The 26,198-nt window shown below is 41.1% G+C and overlaps 1 protein-coding gene across 1 annotated transcript in view; it reads right to left on the bottom strand.

Annotated features, from left to right (window-relative positions):
- Positions 1-1,374: 1,374 nt before the first annotated feature.
- The window catches only part of pip5k1bb (phosphatidylinositol-4-phosphate 5-kinase, type I, beta b), a 44,926-nt gene continuing 20,102 nt past the window's right edge, over positions 1,375-26,198 (bottom strand). Inside the window, exons 5-15 of the mRNA XM_012861351.3 lie at positions 25,608-25,725; positions 20,766-20,918; positions 19,341-19,640; positions 13,054-13,250; positions 12,573-12,656; positions 11,036-11,084; positions 10,852-10,936; positions 9,395-9,553; positions 8,306-8,432; positions 4,041-4,164; positions 1,375-2,575 (exon numbers count right to left, since the gene is read on the bottom strand). Coding sequence (XP_012716805.2) covers positions 2,573-2,575; positions 4,041-4,164; positions 8,306-8,432; positions 9,395-9,553; positions 10,852-10,936; positions 11,036-11,084; positions 12,573-12,656; positions 13,054-13,250; positions 19,341-19,640; positions 20,766-20,918; positions 25,608-25,725 — 1,399 coding nt within the window. The 3' untranslated portion in view covers positions 1,375-2,572. The remainder of the gene's footprint in view (positions 2,576-4,040; positions 4,165-8,305; positions 8,433-9,394; positions 9,554-10,851; positions 10,937-11,035; positions 11,085-12,572; positions 12,657-13,053; positions 13,251-19,340; positions 19,641-20,765; positions 20,919-25,607; positions 25,726-26,198) is intronic.

Below are 26,198 nucleotides of genomic sequence, written 5' to 3' on the forward strand. Positions count from 1 at the left end.
CTACATTTGTTCAGGGGGTGAAATGTTACAAAATACTTTTCTTTTTTTTTCAACAAAGTAATTGTGGAGCATGTAGTCATCCCTAAATTAAAGGAAACAATTTTACAGTTTATTTCAAATATCTTTAAAGCAACTTTGAATGTTTGAACAGGATCAAGTTTAAGTATAAACTGTCTAGGGACGTGTAATAAATCTGATTCCTGTTTCTGTAGGGGACAATATTCACATAACGGACCAAAAGAACCTGATAAAAGGCTGTTGGTCCTTATAAGTTGGGGGAATTGCTGCAAAGCGTCCTCTTGGGGTCACCAATGCTCAAAGCAATCAGTGACCATTTACACACAGACTGGTTGGTTGGTTTTTCTCCCTACCATCACATATGTATATTATATATTATAGACTTGTTAATTGCTTCTGGTTCCAATTATTCCAAGTGGATCTGGCAAGAGTTAAAGGATCAAAATGTGGGAAAATCCTCTGTTTCTTACGGGGAAGGGTCTATGGTGCTGTGGGCCCATTTCTGTTTACCAGAAGTTCTGGGGAGCTTGTTATGAGCGCATCGTATCATGATTCTTTGAAATATTTTGACATTTTAAAGATTGTAAATCATAGCAGTTTGTCATTTGATCTCTCAAGAGGTTTATCATCTATATCCCTTAGCCAAATGAACATAAGTTTCAGTTCACCAGACACACAAAACCTCTTCAGAACTCGTCTCTGATTTAAAATGAACAGAATCTGTGGGGTGAGCTGAGAACATCGGCGCTGACCCGGGACTCTGGACGGTCTGTGATGTCCGTTTTGTCCTGCAGCTCATAATCAGCAAGTTGAAACTACTCTGCAACCACAAAAGTAAAACATTTTAAAATAATTTATCTGATAAACATACAATATGTTAATGTAATGAACAAGTGTGGTTTCTGTAAAACAAAACTTTAAATGATTGTAAACCTGGCACATGAAAAAGGGGCCTTAGTTTTTCAGATGCTTTTGATTTCTATTCTCTTGGTGTAGAAAATATTTCCATGCATTGGTGACTGATGAAAATCCAAATTACATTTTGGATTTTTCTGAAATTTTCAGATTTTGCTGCTGCAATAAAAGATCGACCTTTTACACATTTACAAAAAGGGGCATCAATCCGTTAGTTCTGACAATGTCTTAGATAATATTTCTGCTATATTCAGAATAATAATTTTCTTCAAACACATGAAGGTATTTTCAGCCCGATGCCACAAAATAAGCCCAACTCATGACACTTATTTTCAGTAATGCTGCCGTTACTAAAAACTGCACACAGTCAAACGCAGACCGATCATGTTAAAGTATTTAACTTTTAAGTTTTCTTTCGCCGTCACAAATGAGGCCATTCAGTGAATTTTAAAGGCGTTTATTTATAGGAAGCTTTTCTGTACATAAATATGCATTTTCTTTACATTCAGCAACTAAAGTGTTTATTTTAGCAGATGGTGAATTATTTCGAGTTCTGTCATAAATTATTCTCTCATCTGACTTGATTGTAGAGTTGAACGTTTATAGTTGGCCTGCAGTCATGATGAGGTATCAGACAGCGGTAAGCGTTGGCTGCACGTCTCGTCACTTCTTCAGGAGGACGTACTTGTTCCATTTCAAAAGTCCTGAGCAGAAGGGTCTCCAATCGTGAGGCCATAGTAGTTCCACGTCAAACATGATCTACAGTGTTCCTCTCTTTGTCTCTACACGTGATATCAACGATAAAACAGAGGTGTGCATTTGTAGAGTAAATGGGGAGTGCATTTCCACACGTCCAACTCTGTGCTTATTGTCTTGTGGACCACCAACCTAAGCAACGTCCTCAGAGAAAAGAACATAGTTCTTACAGTAATCATAACCAATGTCAAAAGTGCCATTTAAAAAAAAAAAGAAAAAAAAAAGAGCAGGTGCATCGTCAAAGGTCCGCTAACCGTCCTTTCTCACTCTGAGCATCAGGTTCCTCCCAGGCCTTAGAAATCGCCGCCTTTTTGGGAGCGTTTGGCCACGTCAAAGTCAGTGTTTGGCCTCAGGAGGCTCATAAGGAAGTGTGTCGGGGTGAGTCGGTCCTTCACAGAGCACCCTCCAGTCCTTAGACGCTACCATAAAGCCACTGTAAACATTTCTCATCAGCAGCTGACGCCGCGGCAAAGATTTAAGTCTTTCTGGCCGCCAGTAAAGAAATGTATCATGGGAATCTAGTATTTCCTTATGTGTCTATTTTCATATGTATACTATGCAATCTTACTGTGCACATTGAAGAAAAAAAAATATATCCATGTATAAAACTAAGTAGAGCTGCTTCCGTACATGCAGTAGAAAAGCAACCCCATCTGAAGTCCCGGCGCATTATAAAAGATGTCACACTGGTACTGTTCCAACTTTGTAGAGGTCCGTCAACCGGAGAGACATTCAAGCATTGTCCTTTGGAATTGGCAAACATCAAAATGGCATCGTGGACGTAGCAGAGCTCAGCGTGGAGACCGACTTCCAGCCTGGTGCATCCCATGGAGTGTGGAGATTGTTTTATGCGTGGTAGGAGGAAATGAGGGATGTAAAGATTTTACTGTAGAGGAGGGGGAAAAAAAAAAAAAAGTTATGGTTAAAATAAGCTTTACAGTCTCGGTGCACATATATATTTTAGAGGCAGAGAACAAAAAGTTACGACCTTGCCGTTATTTTTCAAAGTAGGAAACAAAATTGTGTCAAATCGACTAAAGCAGGAAGGCACTACCATATATGGATGATGTAGCATCTGCAATGGCATTGTCTGGAAATCTTTCAAGGTGATAATAGAACAGCTGTCTTTTGACCAAAAAAAAGTACTTTGCTTAAAGGCAATATGGATGTATGGTCACTTCACTTATTGGCAACGCAGAAAAGGAACGTATTGAGCTGTTTTACTAACAAAAAAGCTCTTCTACATCTCTACATAACAAATGGGTATTAGCTCCATGGAAGTAAACCCGCAAAGAGAACGTTTTCTTCCTCAGCCACAGAAAAACGAGTTTGAAACACTTTAAGGTCCAGAGATACAGAACAACCGAAGTCTTGGATTTAAGGGAAGGAAGGACCAAAAGCTAAGGGAAGAGGACACAACATGGTCCATGCTACGGCTAGGACAAACAGCTAGCTAGACCAAAGAGGTAACGGCAGCTATGTCTGAGCATAACGAATAATAAAAAGGTATTTTTGCAGCATTTCTATTTACTTTTTATGATTTTTTAGTATAAAAACATCTGCTGATGGCTGCAGATTGTGTCTAACAACCACTCTAAACGTTCCTCCTGTGTTTAACACGATAACCAGAGCTAGCTTGGAGTGTTTTTTTTTTCTTCTGTGTCTGAGCCAAATGAGTGGGAGCGTTCACTGTGGTTGTTGCCTGATTCTTTATCGGTGTTTTGCCTTCCCTTTAGTCCACTCCAGTTCTACCATTAGCTTGAAGCCACCATTCAGGACTAACTTAGTCTGACACTACAGTATATACTATCTCTAACTTTGTCAAAACCTGTGCATATCGGAGTAATAATGAACGGGAGCAGAATGGGACTATCTGATGCTCCCAGACTTTTTGTCACATATGATTATTCTTCACTGTGGATTTTTTAAATCTATTTATTTATTTTTTTGTCAGGCTATTTCTTGCCTCATAATACTTATATCTCTAAGTGGGGTGCTTGTTTGTTAGGTCTCCAAGATACTACTATCAGACAACATTCCTCCAGACTTTCTCCGCATCATAAGACAAAGTCAGCCTATAAATCTTGATTTTCTGTGTTTCGCATCTGTGTCAAAGTTTAGCTTTCTATATATAACGCCATCCCACCTCTGCAACTTTCTGCTTGGCTGCCTAATACTCACTTCTTTTGTTTGATTTTTTTTATAAATTTTCTATTGCACATTTTTCCAATTTTGGTCATAGAAGTTAATATACAATTATAAAATGATATAAAATTGAACACAGTTTGAAGTTGGAAAAAAATGACGGCACATACTCTTTAAACCCCAGAGTGATCAGAAATATAACTTACCAAGTACACATCAAGAATGGAGCCATCGTCCCGATCTATGTCCACATCTACGGTGCTCTGCTCTGAAGTGAGGCAGATGGCGCTGTCCTCCAGCGTGAACGTAGAGCTGGATGCAACATCATCCCTGCATCAGGACAAGACATTTAGAAGTGAGCTATTACTGAGAGTTCATTGTATAAACAGGGTCTCACAGCAGACAGAAACATAAAATACACTACAGAAATAATGAAATCCTATTGTTGATGCTTCCTGGTGAGGACTAATTTTAGCCTGGAAGAACACAGTTCTGGTCAGATGTTTATTTAAACTCATTAATGACACGAATGCCACTTTCATTCTGTGCTTTTAAGCTGTTCCTCTCTCGGGTTGAAAGTGTTATACTCCACGCATTATTTAAGTTCCTTTAAATATTTTCTGGCACCTTTTAGATGAGAGAAAGCTGGTTAGAATAATCACGAACGAGCCAGGGACATCCAAAGCTATAGCACATCATAAACTGAAAGCTGCTTTATTACAAGTGTCATCGTGCACAGTGAAGCAAGTTTAACATAACCATGAACAGAAAGTTCATGTTTTCTAGAGAAATGGTTTTTAAATGGTCAGATGAAGTAAAGATGGAGCTACTTTGCCAAAGTGACAAGAAGAACATTTGGAGGAACAACATTGAGGCTTCAGGTTCTAACATTCAAGCTCTTCACCCCAAATCAAAAGCTAGATAGCTAAAAACACGGACGCAAGCTGGTTGCTCAAACAGGCCAAAGACACACGTAGAGATCAAGAACGAGTAAAACAGATAATTGATATTTTTGGACTAAGCTTAAAAGCTGGGTCATTGCAATGAAACCAGACATTTAAAATGAGCTCTACCATCTCTGATAGGAAGAGCCGTCAAACATCCACAACAAACCATGAACGATGCTTGTTGAAGCCTACTGGCAGTTTCCCTCCACATTGCTAAGAGACCTTCTTGATGCTGTGTGGATTACAGAAAAGTCACAATCAACTCAAACTTGTGCGCCCAGCTGTTGTTTTTAAAGCGCTTTGAAGTGGCGTGTTACATAGTCGGATTATCTTGAAAAAGAATAATGGTTCAAATAAATCATTAAAGCCGGAACAGGGTAGAGTGCCTTCTCCGTGTCGGTGCCGGATGTGCTGCCCCAAGTGGAGGAGTTTAAGTAACTTGGGGTCTTGTTCACGAATGAGGGGAGGATGGAGCGGGAGATCGACAAGCGGATTGGTGCAGCGTCTGCTGTGAAGCGGGCGCTGTACCGATCCGTTGTGGTGAAGAGAGAGCTGAGCCAAAAGGCCAAGCTCTCGATTTACCGGTCGATCTACGTTCCTACCCTCATCTATGGTCACGAGCTTTGGGTCGTGACCGAAAGAACGAGATCCCGGATACAAGCGGCTGAAATGAGTTTTCTCCGTAGTGTGTCTGGGCTCTCCCTTAGAGATAGGGTGAGGAGCTCAGTCATCCGGGGAGGACTCAGAGTAGAGCCGCTGCTCCTCCACGTCGAGAGGAGCCAGTTGAGGTGGCTCGGGCATCTGGTCAGGATGCCTCCTGGACGCCTCCCTGGTGAGGTGTTCCGGGCACGTCCCACCGGGAGGAGGCCCAGGGGAAGACCCAGGACACGCTGGAGGGACTATGTCTCCCGGCTGGCCTGGGAACGCCTTGGGATTCCTCCTGAGGAGCTGGCCCAAGTGGCTGGGGAGAGGGACGTCTGGGCCTCCCTACTAAGGCTGCTGTCCCTGAGAAACGACTCCGGATAAGTGGAAGAAGATGGTTGGATGGACGGCTAAATCATTAAAGATTAATATCACATTAAAACTGATTATGACAGGTATGTGACCTTTGGATTAGAACTGCAAATATCTCATGAATCCTGTATTGAAATATTTAGGGGGGTAGGGCAACAAAGAGAGTCTAAATACTTTATTTTAAACTAGATTAGGAAGAAATCCTAAAATAGTAATAGAGAACAGTCTGGCCAACAAGACAGTCAAATGTTTCCTAAACAGAAAAAAACAATGTTTGTTGAAACCGCTTTCCCCACATGGGGTTTCTTTGACAGCATCGCTTCAACCACTAGGTGGCAACAAGAACACTGTTTTCGTAGCATGTGTGTATGTTCATCAGGTGACTAATTCAGGTTTTATGACAGATATATGATGAAGAGTTGTTCTGGTTCAAAGTGAAAATGAATTCCAGGTAGCGAGCTGTAAAAGTGTTTCTGTAGAAATTGTGTGAAAAACAGATTGACAGCCGTTACACGTACAACCTGGCTGCTACCGCGACAGGCCGACCGCTCGTCAGACGGAGGTCACCGGTTGTCACAGCCTTGGTGCGGTCCGACATCGCCGGGTTAAAAAACTGTATCAAAGCTGCCGTTTAAATATTTATGAAAACAGCCAGGAGAACAATACGAGGGCGGCAGCCGGTGACCGACCCGAGGGGCGAGTCCCACAACGGAGCCTCAGAGAGCACGGCTGAGCCAACGGCGCAAAAATATGGATTTCTAGGAAGAGGGGGTATTAACACGGCCTTCTGCCAGAGGTGATCAAGGTGTAACAAAACCTGTTAATGTAAAACCATCACTGGGATTATTCACCTGGTTTCTCAACATGAAGAGAGGCAATAGATTACTTGTAAATGTCTGCAGCAATCAGTTTCTCAATGGGAACTCTGCTCCAAGGTTTTATTAACACCAACGACGTCCACACACCCCAACGTCGCCCTCTCGTTGATAACAGAGTCCACCTGGAGCTCTGGAAGTGATTGTGTATCTGATAAATGTTGCGAGGGCGGCTAAAGCGCCTGCTCTTTAATGCATGATCAGGCCATGTAAGCTCAGAACACAAGCGACACTAACGAGCTAGTGTTTGACTTAGCCATGCCCGTCTGTATCGTGTTTAATTTAGGATGATGGGTACGCTAACCGTCCACTTCGTTAGGTACATGCAACTGAAAACAGAAAATCAGCCGATCTCATAGAGCTAAATCAGTGCATTTAGTCATCTACAACCAAACCGAGCATCAGAACGGGGATATGAAGGAACTTAAGCTACTTTGAACGCAACGTAAAGTAACTCATTGAAGTTTGATGTCAGTGGACAATGGGCAGACTGGTTTGGGTGATAGAAATCAAACCGTAGCTCAAATCCTCTTTCATGCCGCTATGACCACAGTGTACCCGTCCTCTGATGGCTACTTCCAGCAGGATAACACCAGGTCAGAAGCCCCGATCATCTCCAGCTGGTTTTCTTAGATGCCGTTGTGGCCATTTATGTTGAATTTTTGCAAATCATAAGTTCTATATATATATTTTTTTTCTCTAGACAGTTAGAATGTGCTTAAAGTTAGTTTGGAAATATAAAACTCCAGATTTTGGTTTCAATCGTTTAGATTACTTTGCTAATTTTTAGAGCCTCCCATTAATTTAAAAGATTAAGAACGCACCGGAGGGCGAGGTGGAGATGGCTTTTGTTTGTCAAATGTCCGGTGTGACGACGGAAGGTTGTTAAATTATTTTTTGATCGCTTTTTTGAGCTTCTAACAATAGATTAAGTTAACTTTTGTTTTTATCTAAACTGTAAGAGATTTTTATGTATTATTTTTCCGTTCATACTGAGCCTGGTTCTGCTGGAGGTTTTCCTTCCCGTTAATGGGGAGTTTTTCTTTCCACTGTCGCTTCATGCTTGCTCAGTATGAGGGATTGCTGCAAAGCCATGGACAATGCAGACGACTCTCCCTGTGGCTCTACGCTTCTCCAGGACTGAATGCTGCTTGTCGGGACTTTGAAGCAATCAACTGGTTCCCTTATATAGGAAATTTTTGACCAATCTGTATAATATGATTGAATTTGAATTTGTAAAGTGCCTTGAGATGACATGTTTCATGAATTGGCGCTATATAAATAAAATTGAATTGAATTGAATTTTTTTCCACATCTTTGTTGGAATTTACATATTTTTTTTCAAGCAATCAAGTCGGAAGTGTGTTCAAGAAACAAAAAAACACCCGTTGCCACCCACGGCCTTTTTTGGAATACGATGAGTTGTCGGTCCTCCTGTGGCCTCCACAGTCATCACATCTCAATCTAATTTAGCATGTGGTGAAATGGATGATTTGTATCAGGATTCACATCATCTACACGTTGCCACCATGTCAATATGGATCAGAATCTGTGAGGAACATTTCTGCCACCTCTGCTCCTGAGCTTTAGAGAGGATTAGAAGGGGGGGCAAAAAAAACAGAATATGGACATCACCTCTCTCCTATTTGGCTTTCCACATTTACATAGACGGAGGAAGAGGAGATGGTGCCCATAGAGGAGGCCTCGTAGAACGACGTGTTGGCAGGGACCAGATCAGGACGCCGAAATGAACCAAACACAGCTGAAGACAGGAAAGAATAACACACAAATCATTTAGTTTCAATATCATTTCCTTCATTTACAAGATCATTTATTTCTACAATGTGAAACCATCATCTAAAGCCCATCAGTAGATGATGAGCTGAGGTCACTTGGGGGGGTGATTAACTGTATTGATTAAGGACTCCAGGGGAGCCAAAAGTGTGGCATTTAGATAAAGAGGGATTTTGTTTAAAGCGCCTTCGTCTCCTTTGAGGACTGATCTGGAAACCATAAAGAACAAACCAGGAAGTGGAACAATTTAATTTCCACTGTTGTTTGTTGCGTCACAGCTGGGGATTCATGTGGGAGAGCCCCTCAGCTGCAAAATAAACAAACAGAGAAAAAAAAAAAAAGCATAGTGTAAGCACAACTCTGTGATTTCTCTCTCAGCACCACTCCCTTGTTTCTTCCGGCGACACGTTGCCCAACCGACTCCTTTAGACACAAAGGTCAGCTGCAGCCGCTGCACTTTGCTTTATCGCCCTTTGATTCGTCTAGCTCCTTGTCCTGGGGTCAGATCGCGGTCATAAGGGAGACAAGCGCACGACAGACGAGGAGAGCTGGAAAAATACACAGGGTCTTCTGTGCCTTTTCCATATACACGTACATCCGAGAGGATACGATTAACAAGGTGGGTTCTGCTTTCTTTCCTGCAACGCCAAACAAGAGTATTAATCTGTGAAAGCTTGGCCAGAGGCAGGGTGTTTTATGGCCGAACGAAGGGAGACGTTTTAATGGCCTCAACTATTTCTAAAAGGCCTCAGTTACAACGAAAACAAGGGGAACGTCACCAAAAGGTCGCAGAGATAATCTGGAAGCCGGCTTAGATGATGACAAGCAAAGCTTTTCCAAGGTGGCGTTAAAAAAGAGGCACTTCTATTAATATGCCTGAACGTTGCCAGGAAGCGATTAAAGGTAAACCATCACATGCTCTCTGTGTACCTTGTCCATCCAGACTGGCCAGGCTCCGTGCCCCTCCCAGTCTTTCCCTCCTCTCCGCCTCGTGCCTCTCATCCGCCTGCGATGAAAGGATCTCCTGTGAGCACGACTTCAGAGCAGGGATGCTGGAGCGGGTCCTCTTTGAGGGGGAGAATCGAATTGCTGCAGAGCAAAAAAAAAAGACAAAAAAAAGCCCATAGAAGTCAGAAAAAAAAATAAAACGGGGGATGGAAAATTAGAGATTCAAGGGAGGCAGAAGCAGGGGGAGGGGTGAGCGGAGGAGATAAGGGGAAAAGGCTGTGATGGATGAAGGGCTCGTACACCGTTAAACTCTTATTTTCCAGAAATTAGCCGAATTTAAACCGTTTAAAAAAAGGACATAAAAGTGTTTTTCAAATCCACACAAATTCTGATCCCCTAAAGCAGGAAATGAAAGGAAATCTGTTCCTGTCGCCTCCCTCTGGCAGGACTTAGTGATGTTTAAAAGCACAACCAAATCCTTAGATCAGTGGCTCGGCTTCCCAATTTCACCCCGACCCACGCTGTCACAATGAACAGACTTCATGCAGCAGCTCCAGGTCTTCATGGGACACAGAACAGAGAGTTTATGAGGCTGTCATACCTCAGACAGCTCTTCTTAACAACCTGACAGAGCAAACAACACGGCTGAAGTCGTATGTTGAGCCTCACCGTTTTAAATGTCAAAAATCATATTTCAAAGCCAGGAAAAACCTAGAAGTCTTAAAGTATAAAAACAGATAATAAATCACAATTGGCCTTTCCATTGTTTTGTTTTTCAAAAGAGATAAGCAATTATTAAATGACGGGATCTGGAGTCATTTCATAATTGGAGCAGTTCCAAAACAGGAACCATAGTGATGTTTGAACCACAGAATAAGCCTATATCTACCAGTAAAAAAAATAGTTGTCCTGACATCAAGACCTTACTAAAAGAACTATTGTACAGATCTCATGCTCATCACAGAAACAATGCTGGTCAGAAGTGGAGCAGAAATTATAACATATCTGAATGCTGCCAGAATTTGAGTTATATTAATCACATTAGTCCCAAGCTGATTGTTACCCCTTCTCTAGACAAATTGAGTGCTGACTTGGCTCTCTCTTTTAAAAGAGACCTTTTAAAACCATCGATAGGGTAGAACTCTGTTTGGTCTCCAAACTATTATTATTTTCCGACAGCATTTCTCCTGAGTTTCTCTCCCTCGCTGTTAAATCACCATAGAAATGTTCATCTTATAAATTAATGTTGGCGCTAAAGACAATGCTATCACGAGGCAGCCCTATTTTTCCCATAAAGGCTTCCGACAGAAACAGATCAGCCCTAAAATACACAGTAAAATCTGCTCCCGCATTCCCTGCTTTTTTTTATCAGGCCAGGATTTCCTGCTTCCCAGTCCTAGCTCCTTTCAGCAATTTCACACGTCATCTTGCATACTCACGCTGATTCTTCCTGAAGACCCGCGTGGTCATGAACTTGAGGAAGCGGCTGGCGTAAAACCCGGGCCGGTGGACAGAAACAGAATCCTAAAGGCAGGAGAAAAAAAAATTGCTGGTCTTTGCAGCCGAATAAAGGGTTCGTTCATAAAAGCAGTAATTTCAGATGCTTGCAGGGTGTCAACTTACACCATCGTACACCAGGGCTTTCCATGAATGTTCCAACTTCTTAATGAATCTGAAGAGAGACGACACAAGGAGAGGCATTGTCACAAAATTGGGATGTTTTGGGGGGTTTTCTTGAGGAAGCTCAAACTAAAGAGTATGAGATTAATTTTAGTCAAAAACAGTGGTTTCAATCGTCTGTTGTTGCTGTTCAAATATAACTTAGAACTAATGCCACCTTAGTAAACACTCGTCTCTCCAAGTTCCCCCACACCGAAAAGCATTTTAAAACATTAGTATACAGTTTGGCTGAAGGATATTAATCAACAGCGTCTTTCATTTCTACTTTCAAATCCAATTTTTCAAGCTTCAAGTTGGAAAGAAAACAACAGGAAGGGTCCCTAAAGTCTGAATTACAGTTGGCAAAGCTGGACATTTCTCACCAGTCCAGACCCTAAAATCTAATATGGCCGCCACATGCTTACAAACAGAGAGATACCAGCAGTTCATCGCACTTTTATTGATTTCTAACAATAGTTGTGCAAAAATCATAGAAGTATTCATAATAACTAAAGTAATTCTGTTAGTAAATGTGCAGCTACAGAGTTTGAAGACATAAAGAGGAAGAGAAATGCATCATTATAGCCTTGCTAGCAGTTAGCTTGGTCACATAGCTTAGCTGTTAGCAGGGATGTCAGTTCCAGGTCCAAGTTACAAATAAGGACGTGAATGAAAAACATTCCTCAGTAGCCATTGGAGCTTGTTCCTGGTTTACCGTCATTTATTCGGCTTCTATTGGAGGATCAACTACAGCGATATCAAAGAATCACTGCCGGTCATTGCAAACGCTGCCGCCGAGGGCAAAACCCATAAATAGGTTTGGGGGGAATTATTTTCTGACAGAGCCAGGGTGGTTTAGATAGTTCTTTTCCTCAAAAAGTTGAAGTAATGTTTTGATAATTGTATTTATTTAATCATACAGGCTTTGTCAGACATTCGAATGTATTTGCTTAACTGGAACATTTTAAATGTGATTCTAAAAATAAAACAACAACAACAAAAGGGGCAAATACTTTTTTCAAAGCATTATATCTACAAGTGAGGCAAATGGGGTGTATTCATCCTTTCCCATCCACTCTGTAGACATCAACCAGAGAGGCTGATGAAGATTTATGTTCTTTTTTTTATTTATACAGCTTTATAAAGCCATTGATCCAAAGGGCTTGCTCCTTTGTTACAAGACCTTTTTTGCTTCCAGGACAAAAAAAAAATAAATCAATAAGTAAACAGAAAAGACTGATGAACATCTGAGGACTTTTAAATCCTGATGGTTGGAGGTTTATGGTAAAGTGTCTTGTAGCTCTTCCCATCAGGGAAGGACAATAATTCAACACAGGAGGCCTGGCATCTATAAAAACTGTCAGGGTGAGTCATTATTGCAAATGGATGACATCTTGTGTATGAGAAAGGAAACACTGCAAATCACTAAACAAAATAAATAAAATAGCTTGATTACAGTAAATAAAATGGTAATAGAAGTTAATTTCATTAGCACTTGTACCTGTATGACTGCAGAATATCTATAATACCCAGGAAGATGAGCAGTTTCTCGTCTTTGTGCGTTTTGGCCGGGATGCCGCCCATCCTGAAACGGAGAAGAAAAGCGGTGAGAGAACGGCTACTGTTGCTCTCCGGGGCTCAAAGCCTTGTTCAAATAAAGCCAGTGTGCTGCCTCACTTTTACAAGTGTTTGTAAAAGGGGCCCTTACACTATTTACATTTGTGTGTGTGTTGCTGTAAATATGCAGAACAGAGGCAGTGTTTGTATTTTTGAGTAGCTATGGTTATGCGAGGGGCCAACTGTGCGTGTGCGCGCCAACGCGGTGCCCCCACGGGGCCGAGCCGTGAGCCTGGTTGTGCAACGCTGACTGCAGGGTGAAAAAAGTGCAGATCGAGACGCAGATGGAGACAGAGGGCCTGGATGTGTGTTCAAAAGGCAGCATCTGTGAGCGTGTCTTTCCCCCCACAGCTGAACAAACTCACGTGTCGTCCGTGGTGACGGCTTCGGCAGCCTTGCCGTCTCCTTGGATGGACTCCATGGCCGTGGAGTAAAGCACCCTCTGACCGACGTTCCTCCTGCCGTCTCCCCCCGTCTGGCCCTGCTCCACCCCCTCCCTGTGGTCCAGGACGTGCACACCCAGCAGCAGACTGTAGTCCATGATCTTGAAACTTTCCAGAACCTGTTGGAACATATATTTAAAAAAAAAAAACATTTTATATAACGAGAAGGCTCCTGACGTTCATCCAGAGACGTCATTAAAAGTTTTTATCCCCCCAACTCCGCCCCCCAAAAAAAAATACTTTAATCTCTTTTCTAAGAAAGAGGTCAGCAGAAGGAGGCCTCCATTTAAACCAGTTCTGAGCTAAACAAACAAGGTGTTTCTCCACAGCGAGCCAAGTGTTACACATTGACCTGTTTGAGGAGCTTTTTGCCCGGTTTCCCAGAGACCCCGTGACTTCAGAAAGGCAGTCCTATTGGGCGAGACGGGAGCCGAGACAGACGGGAATAGGATCAGGGTCACAGCCGTCTAGCCACGTCTGTTTTATGACCCACACTTGAGCACCTTACAGCAAGCTCCTTTAAACACTACAACTTTCTAAAGGTTTGCTTCCTTGCAAATGTATTTTCTCCCCTTGAACTTTTTTTAAATATATATTCTGTTAAACTACAACAAAATATTTCAATGTTTCCTACGTTGATTTTCTGTAACAGAAACAAGTACAGCATAACCGTGATTTGAAAAGAAAGGTTGGAACATTGTTCTAAAACATTTAAAATCAAAAGTTGCTTGCATTTGTAATAAAGCCCCCTTTTAATTAATACTATGTAGATGTTGTTACATTTACAGCTGCAGGTCTTTTCTATGGTGGATTAGTGTCTGGCCTTTGACTGGGCCACTCTAACAGATATACTTTGATCTAAACAATCCCATTGTAGCTCTGACTGTATGTTTGGGGTCCTAGTCCTGCCGGAAGGTGATCCTCGCCCCAATCTCAAGTCTTTAGCAGGTTTTAGCAGCTTCTCTTCTACGATTGTCCTGTATTTAGCTCCAAAAGCACTCTGGAAGCACATTGCTGCCACCACCACCATGTCTCACAGTGATGATGGTGTGTTCAGATGTGTTAGTTTTCCACAAATCGGCGTTTTTAAATGTAGGCCTAAATGATGAACTTTGATCTCGCCTGAGAAGAGCAGCTTGTTTCACTGCTTGGCTTATGGTAACCTGCAAAGGGGACTTCTCAATTGCTTTATTTAAAAAAAAAAACAGCTTCCATCTTCCCTGATTTGGGTGCTGAATGACTAATAAATAAAACCAGATTTTGCACCTGAGCAGTGGATCTCTGGAGTTCCTCCAAAGCTACAGGATCACGGGCCTCTTGCCTGCTTCTCCGATTAATGCTCTCCTTGCATTTCCGTTTAGGTGGACGGTCATGAAAGGTTTACAGGTGTACATCATACCCTTTCCACTTTCTGACGGTGGATTGAAGAGTTGTTCATGAGCTGTACTACAGTCACCCACCTCTGCTTTAAACACAACTTTCTCCCTGCCCTGTCTGCTGCGTTCCTTGTTCTTCGTGATGGTGTTTCTTCACTACTGTTGTCTAAAACATTTCTCAGCAGAAGTTATGTTTCATGTATTTACTACATTTGCATCAAAATGGCAAACACATCTCTACTTACTGACTGTGGGATCTCTGAGGGCAGTTTGCTGCATTTGGATTTTATTCAGGGATATCAGAGGAAAGGGGGATTAATATAAACCCGTGGCATAATATTTGGAACGCAATGAATCCTTTCACTCTAACTTCATTATTATGCGCTACTTTGCGATGGTCCATTACATCGAATGCCAATAAAACAGATGGACGTTTGTGGGTGTAACATGACAAATAACTGAAAAGTTCAAAGTATAATTACCTTTAAAGGGAACTACATAAGCTGTCTCTATCCGCATGCCTGCTCTGTGGTTTAACCTTTGAAAATGGTTGTGAGATAGTATTCAAAGGAAACACAGTGATAGGTGTAGAATGAATGTCTATGGTACTAATAAGAGCTGCACAGAGAGATGACTCAAGCAGTCCCGATTGGCTCTGAAAAACAGATGGCCAGCTCCTTCAGACCGAGCTCTGTTTCTGTAACAGCTCGGAAAGTGTGAAGGATGCCGAATGTCAACAAAATAAACCTTTGCTTGTTTTGGGCTCAACACTCATAAATAAACTTTGCTGCACAGAGTATGAAAAGAAAGTCGAAAGAAAACTGGAAAAGTGAGTGAGTCCAGACATAATAACTGACTGGAACAAAACACAGACTCTTTTGTCTGTACTTTGCCTTTTTCCGTATCAACAATTTGCATCCCTCACTAGAACTCCCACAGCCCATTCAAATGGCAGCCATGTTGAATAGAGCTGCCTACAGAAAGCCCGGCTTCAGCTTACCCAGCAAACATCCACACCATGACAACAGACCCAATGCTACAGAAAAAGGGACTGAGTTCCCAGCGATCGTTTTAAACGAAGCTCACTTTTCTTACAGTGAAAGTGTGTGTGTGTGTGTGTGTGTGTGGGGGGGGTAATTATACAGCAGCTAAATTCTCTGCCCGAATCCCTAATGCATCTCACATCCCCTCCCAGCACTCTACCGATCAATCTCTACACTAGAAATGGTGAATCCTCCCTGAGAGCTGCCTCTTGTGTCTCATTTTGGAGTGACATTAATACACTAAAAGCTTTCTCAAGTCTGAGTCTGCTTGTTCCAAATATACAACACACAAGCAGTTCTGCTCATTTCTGAAGCCAAAAAATTATGCTTTGATTCACAAAAAGCAGCGTAATAACGTCAGCTGTTTGCAACTATTTCTGCACGGGACACATGCACCCCCATACGCAGCCTTCAGGTTCTGGATAATTTGGGGAATTTGCAGCAGTTTTTCCTTTAGTTACCCCTAAAGAAGCAACGCTGTGGCTGTGTGAACAACACTCAAAGCTAACTATTTCTAGTAACATTAAGGTGTGAAATGTAAAAGGCTATTTCAAAAGGAAACTATTTCCTAACGAAGTGTTAAAATGCAGGTTTGTTTAGTCTGACCGACGGAGTAAGGCTTTCGGCTGATAACAGGGCAGCTTAGTATTTCACAGGTAAGTTACTTTGTGTTCTACTCTTGAGCTTTCTACCACCATCTGTCACAAAACATGCTGGATTTGGACATTTGGGCAAATTGTTTTAAAACCTCAAGAGCTACTTTTCTGCCTGATCGACGTTCTCTAGAATACACAGAGAAACTGCTATTTTCTTGATGCTAATTGCGCTATTCGCAGATAAATGCCAAGATGTAAACTTTAATCAATTTCTCTTTGCTTAAAATTTTTTAGTAGAGCCTTTTTTGCAGCAACTACTTCCTCTCACACAGTGTGACATCACCTCGGTTCCCAATATGGTCAATGACTGCTCACAGAAAGTAGGAATTCTAAAAAACTTCAATTGATTCATTATATAATGAAGTCATTATAGAAAAGAAAAAAATAACAAAAGTTTTTCATTATTTAAGAATGTTCTTACAATACTCTCAGGTGTTGTTCTCCCAGGATCACACGACTCAGAGGGGGGCCAAAAGATGGGGACGGTGTCAGGGATGCTGTGAGTGAAATCCCCTGAACACCTCGGTATCATGCTGTAATGCACTAGTTATAATTGCCATGACACCAGTAGTACCAACATAAACTCCCCCTGCCATTAGCTTTCTCTGTTTCGCTCTCTCTGCGAGTTCAACATTACTTATTAATGCCCTAATGCTGTTTTGGCATTTGTGGACCGTCAGGGGAGCTGCAGACTGATGGAAACTTAAAAAGGAGACAGCACAGCTGGAATTTTCCTACAAGTGTCCCGTGTTAAAGAAATGTGAATATGACATTTTCTTGTTATCGGTCTGGCTCCGGCTCAACTTTGACCTCCTGCATTACTTAGTTTAATATCTAAGCTCTGGAAGTATAGCTGGAATTGATCCTGATCTCTTATTAAAAAACCTCTTTGATTCCCTCCACGCCCTTCACCCCTCTGTTGCTCAGCTTCTGACAGGCCTTCCTCTGTGTGTAGGTCCCCTCTGGGGTGACGGGGTTAGCTGCTTACTCATGAAAATGGACTGAGATTCTGCTTAGAGGGCACTTTGCTTCCCGTTTAGGAGGCAAGCTCAGGAAACCCTGACAATAACACACTGCACAGAGCCAAGGCTCCAACAGTTCCTACTAAAAAACAAGCGACATGTTTGTACACTGTAAAAATTAACTGTGGAGAAATATTACTTGCTAAATTGAATTAAAATTTAAGTTAGCATAATTGTTAGTAAATCTAATGACCAATAATGGTTAAGTTGTAATTCAATTATCAACTGTATTTTGATTACAATTGCAATCTAAGACATTTAGATTAGAGCTGAACATGCTAATTCGATCAAATGTTATTCCCATTCATCATGTCTGGCAAAGAACTGGAAGACCGATAAATATGAGTTGCAACATAAATAAACATGTCGACTTAGTAAAAGCTTTAAAGTATTATAAAATTTGGATGGGGTGTGTACCGAGCTTTAGCTTGTTCAGCAACAGCGCTAAAACCACTAGCGAACTGAGCTTCTTTACCCTGAGGTAGTCACTGACAGTGAACGAAACATTTAGTTGTTTTCAGGAAAAAATACACATGCCATATTGCTTAATATAGATTCTAAAAGGCTGTATCTTGCTTTAACTAGTTCAGCCACAGCCAGCGCTAAGGACAGCAGCGCTCATGTTAAAGTCAAACCTGCTAGCAAGCTAACAAGCTAGCTTCATAACGCTGACGTTGTTGTTGTTAATGAATGACATAGCTCCTGTTGCCAGGTAAAGCTTTAGCATACCATATGATTAAAATGCAGCGAAAAAGGTTTTATACAGTTTTGTGACGGTTTTGCGTTAATCACAAACTAAATTGTTTGTTGAAGTTTGGGGCAAAGCACGTCTGCTTCTTTGTGCTGTTAGATTAAACATTAACAAAGCAATAACTGCAAAAGTGGAGGATGTAATTCTGGCCACAGCCTGCTTAAGAAAACATTCGAAAACAAAAACAGGGAACCTTCGGGAAATTCAGCATACAAGGCAGGAAGCGGCATAAAGGTTGTTTGAATCCACAGCAATCTCCCTCAACCTTGACATCACAAGACTCCAATAGCTTGTAAAAGGAGCCACTGTTGGAATTAAGAGGTGGGAAAGCAACAGTTGTTCAACCATTTCCAGGAAAACAATCTCTGACTGATCCAAAATGACAAAACAGTTTCAAAATAAAATCAGAGATCGGAGTTATGTAACCTTAAAACTGTTAGATTTTCTCATGCAGGACTGTCAAGTCAGGAGTGTCAAGATAGTCCAGCACTGCAAAAAATGCCAGGAAGTCTTTTTTCCTGGTCTTTGGCCACATTTACATACCCTGGCAACCAGGATATTACACCTTGTAGCCGTTTAAACAGTCTGACAAAGGACAAGAGTTAAAACTACTTAAATTGTTTACTGTATGCCATAACCATCATCCCCAATAAAGCTGTCCCAAGAAGCTATTTACTTTAGTGTAGGAATATCACAGCACAAAAACTAGAGACTTGTTGTTTTACAATATCTTTTCATTTTATTGCTATCATGGTCAAGAGGCATAAGCCCCTTTTCCACCGGCACTACTCAGTTTCTCCCACCCGGCTTTATTTGGAACGTGATGTTTTTCAACCGATCTAGAAATTTCTGAAGGAGAGAAACCCGGCCTTCAACCCCCCGTCCCACGTCTTGTTTGTGACATTATACACTTTAAAGAAATCTGCGAGAAAGGAATAAAAAAGGGAAAAAATCATTATAAATCAAGATGTAAATAAAGCAAACAATACGAATAATGTTTTTGTACTATTGCATATGGAAGAATGACTTGAATATTTTTAAAGATGAAATAATCCACTGGGATGAATATCTGGATCATACATCAGCTTGAACTAATAAAATAAGCCACAGGTGAGGGAGTGTGTGTCAGAAACAGTGGGAGACTAAACTGTCTGCTCCAAAGTTTGCCTTACAGGGTTAAAATTTAGGGCTTTATGAGGGGAGTTTTCGCCTCAGCCATGGTGGGAATGACAATAAGGACTTTTGATCGCAGTGAAATCATTTTTATAGGTTGGATATTAATTCAGTTTTCTGGCAGAGGACCGGTCCTTGATATTAATGTCGTCGCTCTTCTACAAACGCGCTGAGAAACCACCACCTACCCGACAGTCTCTCTGCAGGGTCTTCATCAGGTTGTTGTACGTCTCGGTGTCAAAGTAAAGCCCCTCCTCGTGCATGTCCTGAAAGTCCAGATCCTTGTACGTGGGCCGGGGTTTCTCCCTCTCCTTCCTAGACGCTCGCCTCTTGTAGGTGGAGCCCTTCAGGTCATATTTGTAGTGCATCTTGACAGAGCGAGGAAGCACGTTGTTCATCACCACCAGCCTGATGTTGAACCCCCCCGTCTGGATGCAGTATAAGCCATAAAACTTGGGCAGCAGCGTGCGTGGATTCTGGTTCAGGTTCTGTGGATTTAAACAGAGTGTGTGGTTCACATTCAAATCTAACATACATTTAGGAGACAAAGTGGGAAAATGTTGGCGCCTGCTCTATGGAAGCTTTATTACATTAAAAATCATATCAATAGATATAGCGCCTTCCAGTTTATTTTCATAGCATAAGATTTTCTTTGCTTTTTCAAGCGTGATATTTATTATGATACAGATCGGTTCTGCTTATTGTTGTGGTTTTGTTTTGGGCTTTTTTTTCCAGATCTTTTTTTTTTAGAGCTTTCAGGTGCTCAGGTAAGCCTACACATGGATTAAAAGCTTCCATCAAAACAAACGTGTCTTCAGTGCTTGCCTGCCTATGTGAGTTTAGTTTCATTATGGAAAATGTGCAGCCATGTTTTCTGATATGATCATAGTCTTTTTCAAAAATAAATTCATTTTTTTTATTTTATTTTAGGGATTGACATAGCATAATTATTCCACAGTGTATATAAGGTGTTTAAAAGGGGTGAAAAGGGAGGAAAATAGACAATAAGTACTTGAAAAATTGACTTTGTCACTATGGAAACACATGGATGTGTTGGCAAAAAAAAAATTTCTGCATTCCAGATATAAAACTGTGGAAAGGTCCCATCCTTCCAGGCCCTAAATAGAGTTCACCTGGTCATAGCAACCTCTGATGCCGCCAGTCTGCAAAACTCACCATCATCTCAACCCATTCATCGTAATCTCTGGAGCTCCTTACCAACCCTCTCTGTTTTACAATCAACATTTTTATTTTATTTATTTGAGACAATTCACCACAAATATGTATACTCGCTAAATCATATGGGGGGGGTAGGAGAGAGAGAGAGAGATGGAGAGAGAGAGGTAGACACAGAGTACATTATTATATATATATATATATATATATATATATATATATATATATATATATATATTTATTATTTTTTTTTTCTGTTTTTTTTTTTCTTTTTTTTTTTTTTTTTTTTTATTCACTTAAATGCTGTTACCAGGAAATAAATGGCATCCAAATAGTTACTTATATTTTATTTTGTTCCTGACTATTTATTATTTAAATCTTGGTAATTAGGGGATTATATCCCAGCGTAAAACAGATTAAAGAGCACTGTTCCTCACCATGTAGTATCCAGGTAGCAGCCTCTGCAGAAACTTGGCTTCTTTGTGCTGGACCGTTTTGATGATGAACTCATCATCGCTGGTCAGGTAGAAGAGCGAGCCGCTGGCGCCCGGGTTGGCCAGCTCAATCAGAGGCTCATTTACCAGTGAGTACTGAGGACGGGAAAAACAGAAACAGACCCATTTAACGTGTCACACGTAACAGGGAACAGCTTCGTCTCCAGTGTAATCACACTAGAGCCACTCTAAACAAGAAGACTAAACTCTCAGGAAAAAAAATGGAAACACTGTAAATGTTTATATGAAAATAAAAACTCAACGCTACACATGTATGTTTTTAAAAAAAATGAACAGTAATAAATCTTTTTTGATACTGAGCGTAACTAAATAATAGATTTTCATTTTATTTTTTTTCCTCTCAGTCAGACTCATTTAAATCTCCAATGTTCTCAGTAGCCACCGAACCAGTAACTCTCTCAGGGGCATCATCCATTACATAAACAGAAAGTCATGGAAAGAAAATGCTACAAATGTTTTTCATGCCTTCATTTTTTTCTCCCTTTACATAACACGACTGAGATCCAAAAACGATAACAGATGTAAAATCTCACTCAAAAGCATTCACAAAAAAATTCAATCTTCTTTAAAGGTGCGGAAAGCCTGGGTTGCTTTAAATCAAGATTAAAAACACATTTATTTAAGATTGCCTTCGACTGTTCTAGTTAACTGAATCACCACTTTTTTGTTCCTTTTTTTCTATCTACATTTTATTCCTACTTGCTTTTATTCTGTTTTATTTTTCTATATTTTAATCATGTAAAGCACTTTGCATTGTCTTTGTACTGAATTGTGCTATATAAATAAATTTGCCTTGCCTTGCCTTTTATGAATTGTAAAATAGACTTTTTGTACATTTTGCACACAAACACCTTAGATTTGACCTTTCATCTACAAAACCCCTTTTATCCAGATCCTTTCAAAATATCCTCATTGGAGCATAGGTGAAGGATCCTCTTACACTGCGCAGGTGGTGTCCCACAATTTCCCCGTCTTGCCACATTGTCACGTTTTGTCTGAGAGTCTACTTTAAAATAATTTAGTTTTATAATCTGAAATACACAACTAGTGCTTTGTTTACTCCACATTTTAAATTTTTTTCCAAAACAAATATTCACATAATGAAACTATTTTATTTGATTAGAAAAAACAAATAAATCATATATATATAATCATATGAGCAATCACACCCTTGTCTTCTGGTCTCTATAAGCTTGGCACGACTGTTTTGGGGTATTTTCTACCATCCTCATCTTCAGGTCCTGTCAAGATCAGTCAGGCTGGATTAGCAGCATTGGTAGACGGCCATTTTTTTAATCTCTCCAGACATGTTTAGTTGTGTTTAAGCCCAGGCTCTGGCTGGACCGCTGTATATCCTTCACTGCTCCTAAAGCCACGGCTTTGTTATCTGTTCTCTGGCTCATTCTTGTACTGGAAGATGAATCATTGTCATAGTTTGAGGTCCAGAGCATTCTGGCGAAATGCTACCTTAGAAAAAATCTCTTTATATTTGCCCTCTCTGCAGACTAGTCATCCAGCTCCTGCTACAGCGAGGTGGTGTTGAAGCTGCATGAGCCCAAGTCCAGGAGGGTTCAGTGTGCGAAATGGGGCCGTTATCTCAAAGTAAAGCACTCGATTCTTTGTTTAGCCACGGTTCTGCTGATGAAAGCTGATGGGTTCGGGTGGTTTTGGGGACCTTGACGTCACTCTGCTGTTTTTACTCCCCACTCTCTGATTACAGTAGAGACCAGAATCAAAATTAGGCTGTAAAAAAAAAAAAAATCTTTTCCCAGGAGAATGAAAACCTCTTGATAAATGTTAGATCTTTACCTAGGTAAGCTATTTAATCTGTGGGGTGCAAAGTAGCTTTACTCCTTGTTTAGGGTTTATCTTGCTTTTAGTCAGTAGGTATTCCTGCACAGTTTGATCAATAAAAGATTTTTATTTTATGATTACCAGGTGTTGATTTCTCTTAAAATCTTTAACTAAAGTGTTACTTTACGGCACAGGGGGGGGTTCTGAATACTTAACATACAGAAATTACCTCACGTCTCGTTTTATGTGAGAAAGTTTGCTGAAAGGAAAGTTAAAGAATCCATCCATCAGACCGATGAACCGTAAACTGATTTAGATTTGTATAATCTTGTACATGCAAAAAATAATTGTGAGTGGCAGTAACAACATTGTATGTTCCCTGAAAGTAACTATCACTGCATTGTAATGCTCTCACAAAATAAAAAATGTAAAAAAAAAAAAAAAAAAAAAGAACTGTATCTGTATGATATGATTGATTTTGACTTTGTAAAGTGCCTCGAGATGACATGTTTCATGAATTGGCGCTATATAAATAAAATCGAATTGAATTAAACTGAAAGAAACATAATCGTGCAGCAATTACAGCTTTTCAAAATTATGCTTAGTATAAAGACAGCAAACATGGATGCTATCTTTTCAGTCGGGTGTAATGAGACACATTTCATCCATCCATCCTCCATAATCCAGAAGTGAAGAAGTGAACGGCAGCCTGCGAGAGTGTTGGAAGGTAATCGGTGCGTTATGAGAGCAACATGTTCGGAGGAGATGAGAAACACACATCTGCTCCCTCTCCCCCCCAGAGACAGCCGACGACCGTCTGCGGTCACGTTGACTGGCTGGCACAGACCCGTCTGAAAGTTTATCGCATCTACACGCGCTCGTATTCTCCGCTTTAATTAGACTCCGCTGCGTAGCCTCGGCCTGAATTAATCCATCGCCACCTGAAGCCCCGGCTAACCGCGGCGGGCCTTCTCTCTCTCTCCGCGCCTTAATGAAGTCCTCGCTCTCTTGCCTTGAAGTTACGCTTCTTTTGTCTTTTGTCGCTGGCGCAGAAATAACGCCTGCAGTTCAAAAACAAGAATACAGCTGGCTGGGTTTATGGAAGGGCCTGGAGGCAGATGGGAAACAGGGAAACGGCGTCATAACAGGATAAAGTCATAACATCACACAAAATCTAATTTGGTTCTGAGAACAAAGCAGAAGGGAGCTCCAAAAACAGGAGGGGTTCTGCGGATTCTTGCTCCATTTCACACACGGACGGATTTTAGGGGCATAAACATGATTAAACTAACAAAACAGTTGCTGCCCAATATATTATGATGGTTTCCATTCTGCTCGGCTCATATGTTGTCAGTCTGTGAGGAAGAAAGATTTAAAGAAAGAGAGCCAAACGATGACTGTGTTGTTTCCCACCCGTCTATGAGATGCATCAGTGGTGGCATCACGGTTGGATCTGCTCTCAGCATCTGGCCTTCACATTATAATTAAAACAATGAATTCAGAATATTTCTCAAATACTGCAAAAGGAAAACGTCAAGATTTACTTTAAAGAGAAATCCCACCATTTGGGATTATGACTGAATTAACCAACGTCTGTGAGCGCTGAACTTATTTCAGCAAAATAAAGGTTCTGCTTTGCTGCGACTCGCATCCTAAGAGGAACGTCAGTGAGGCGTCCTGGTGGGGAACGCACAGAGAAGTGGGGTCCAGTGAAAATAGACAACAATGATAACATTTATCAGTAGCCAGCGCTGCACCTCAACATCTCATTTACTGCTGTCAAATAATCCCAATCTGTCTCCGTTTTGTGGACAATATCTATGAGCCTCTCTTTGGCACCTTTTAAAGAGAAAATCAGTTAATGTTGCAAAAATGGAGGACATTTAAAAAGGGTTCACAAAAGTTAAATCAATCGCCGTGTACGCTGAGACGGCACAGCGAGTCATTATTATTACTGAGTAACATTAATTCAATTGACACAATAGAAGAGATATTAAATGTGAGAAGACGTCCCACAAACAGAGAAAGTTTAGCTGTTTCAAAACCGATTTGGATGGAAACAGATGGACCAAAATCAGATTTAGACGAGAAGCCAGCAAAGCTGAAGGCTGCTTAAATGTGAAGTTTCTATAAAAGAAAACCAAACATGTGACAGAAAGTCAAACCTGATTAGTTTAGATAATACAATCTGAACTTTTATTCACATCAGCTAAAATATCCCTAGCTGCCCTAAGCAGCCAAAGTCCAGGTTCATAAAGCTCGGCTATAAAAAAAAAAAGTTTAACCGGTTTCTTTTGGTTTTACAGAGGTTATACAGCGCCTTGCAAATGTATTTGAACACTTGAACCCTTGAAACAGTTTTTCACGTGACAAAGCAACAACAACAACAAAAAATAGCCCAGTGGGAGGATTCTTTGTAAATAAAACAGTGCTATGGCTTTGCATTTAGCTCCATTTTACTCTCAAACTCCTTAGTTAAATCATTTGTAACCATCTGTCCACAGAAGTAACACAATTACCACCGCATTACTGTGAAACATGGTGGTGGCAGCATTATGATGTGGGGATGCTTTCAGGAAGATGAATGAAGCAAAATACAAAATTAAAGGAAAACCTGTCAGGAGCACCAAAAGAGTTGAGAGTGGGGAAAAGGTTCACGAGGGCCTGTAATTAAGTGGCCTTATCGCAGTCCTGACCTAAACCCATTCAATAATCTGTGGCAAGACTTGAAAAGCAATGTTCACAGGCGCTCTTCAATCCAATCGGGCTGAGCCTGCACTATTTTGCAAAGAAGAGCGGGTAAAATTGCCATTTCCTAAACGTGCAAAGCTGGTAGAGACCTAATTGGTCTACAAGGTTTTGACTGTATATAACGCACTTTTCTAATTTGGAGTTATAGGGGGGAAAAAAATGTAACCATCCCCCACTTTGCCTTGGTCCACCATATCTCTGAGAGATTTTGGGTCTTACCAGATAGTCGTCGGGTTTGATGCCAAAGAGGTCTCTGAAGTAGCGGAAAGCCAGCGGGGCGTAGGTCTTGAAGCGGAAGTCTGGATAGTGATGAGCAGGAGTCAAGTTGCTTCCCTCGCTGGAAGGTGGCGACGAAACCAGGTTCAGGAGGAGGGAAAAAAAGCAAAAGAAAGGTACTTAATATATATTATCCCTATAAAGTCACAATAAACGACAGTCTCATCCTTACGATCGGACATCTGGTATATCGACTGATAATCACATGGATTAAGTGGGCTGGAGCGGAGACGGCTAAAGCGGACTTGAGGAAGAAAGAGTTCGGTACAGCCGTCTACAACGACCTGGATTCAGCAGAGTTGGCGTGACAAAAAAAGGCCGGTGTGGAGTTGTTGGCCTGAAGGCTGAAGATGGCTCTGATTACCGGACCTAAACAACAATAAGCAGCGCACGCACCTTTCCCCAGAGCAGAAAGAAGGTCCTATAAAAAAAAAAAAAAAAAATCCCTAAAACAACACAATAACCTCCATTTTTTTTCAGCCTTGGCTGGACTGCGGGACATTCTCAGACAGGCTTTGACAAAGGCTGGCCCCG

The sequence above is a fragment of the Fundulus heteroclitus genome, chromosome 12, assembly GCF_011125445.2.
Source record: "Fundulus heteroclitus isolate FHET01 chromosome 12, MU-UCD_Fhet_4.1, whole genome shotgun sequence".
NCBI classification, from domain to species: domain Eukaryota; kingdom Metazoa; phylum Chordata; class Actinopteri; order Cyprinodontiformes; family Fundulidae; genus Fundulus; species Fundulus heteroclitus.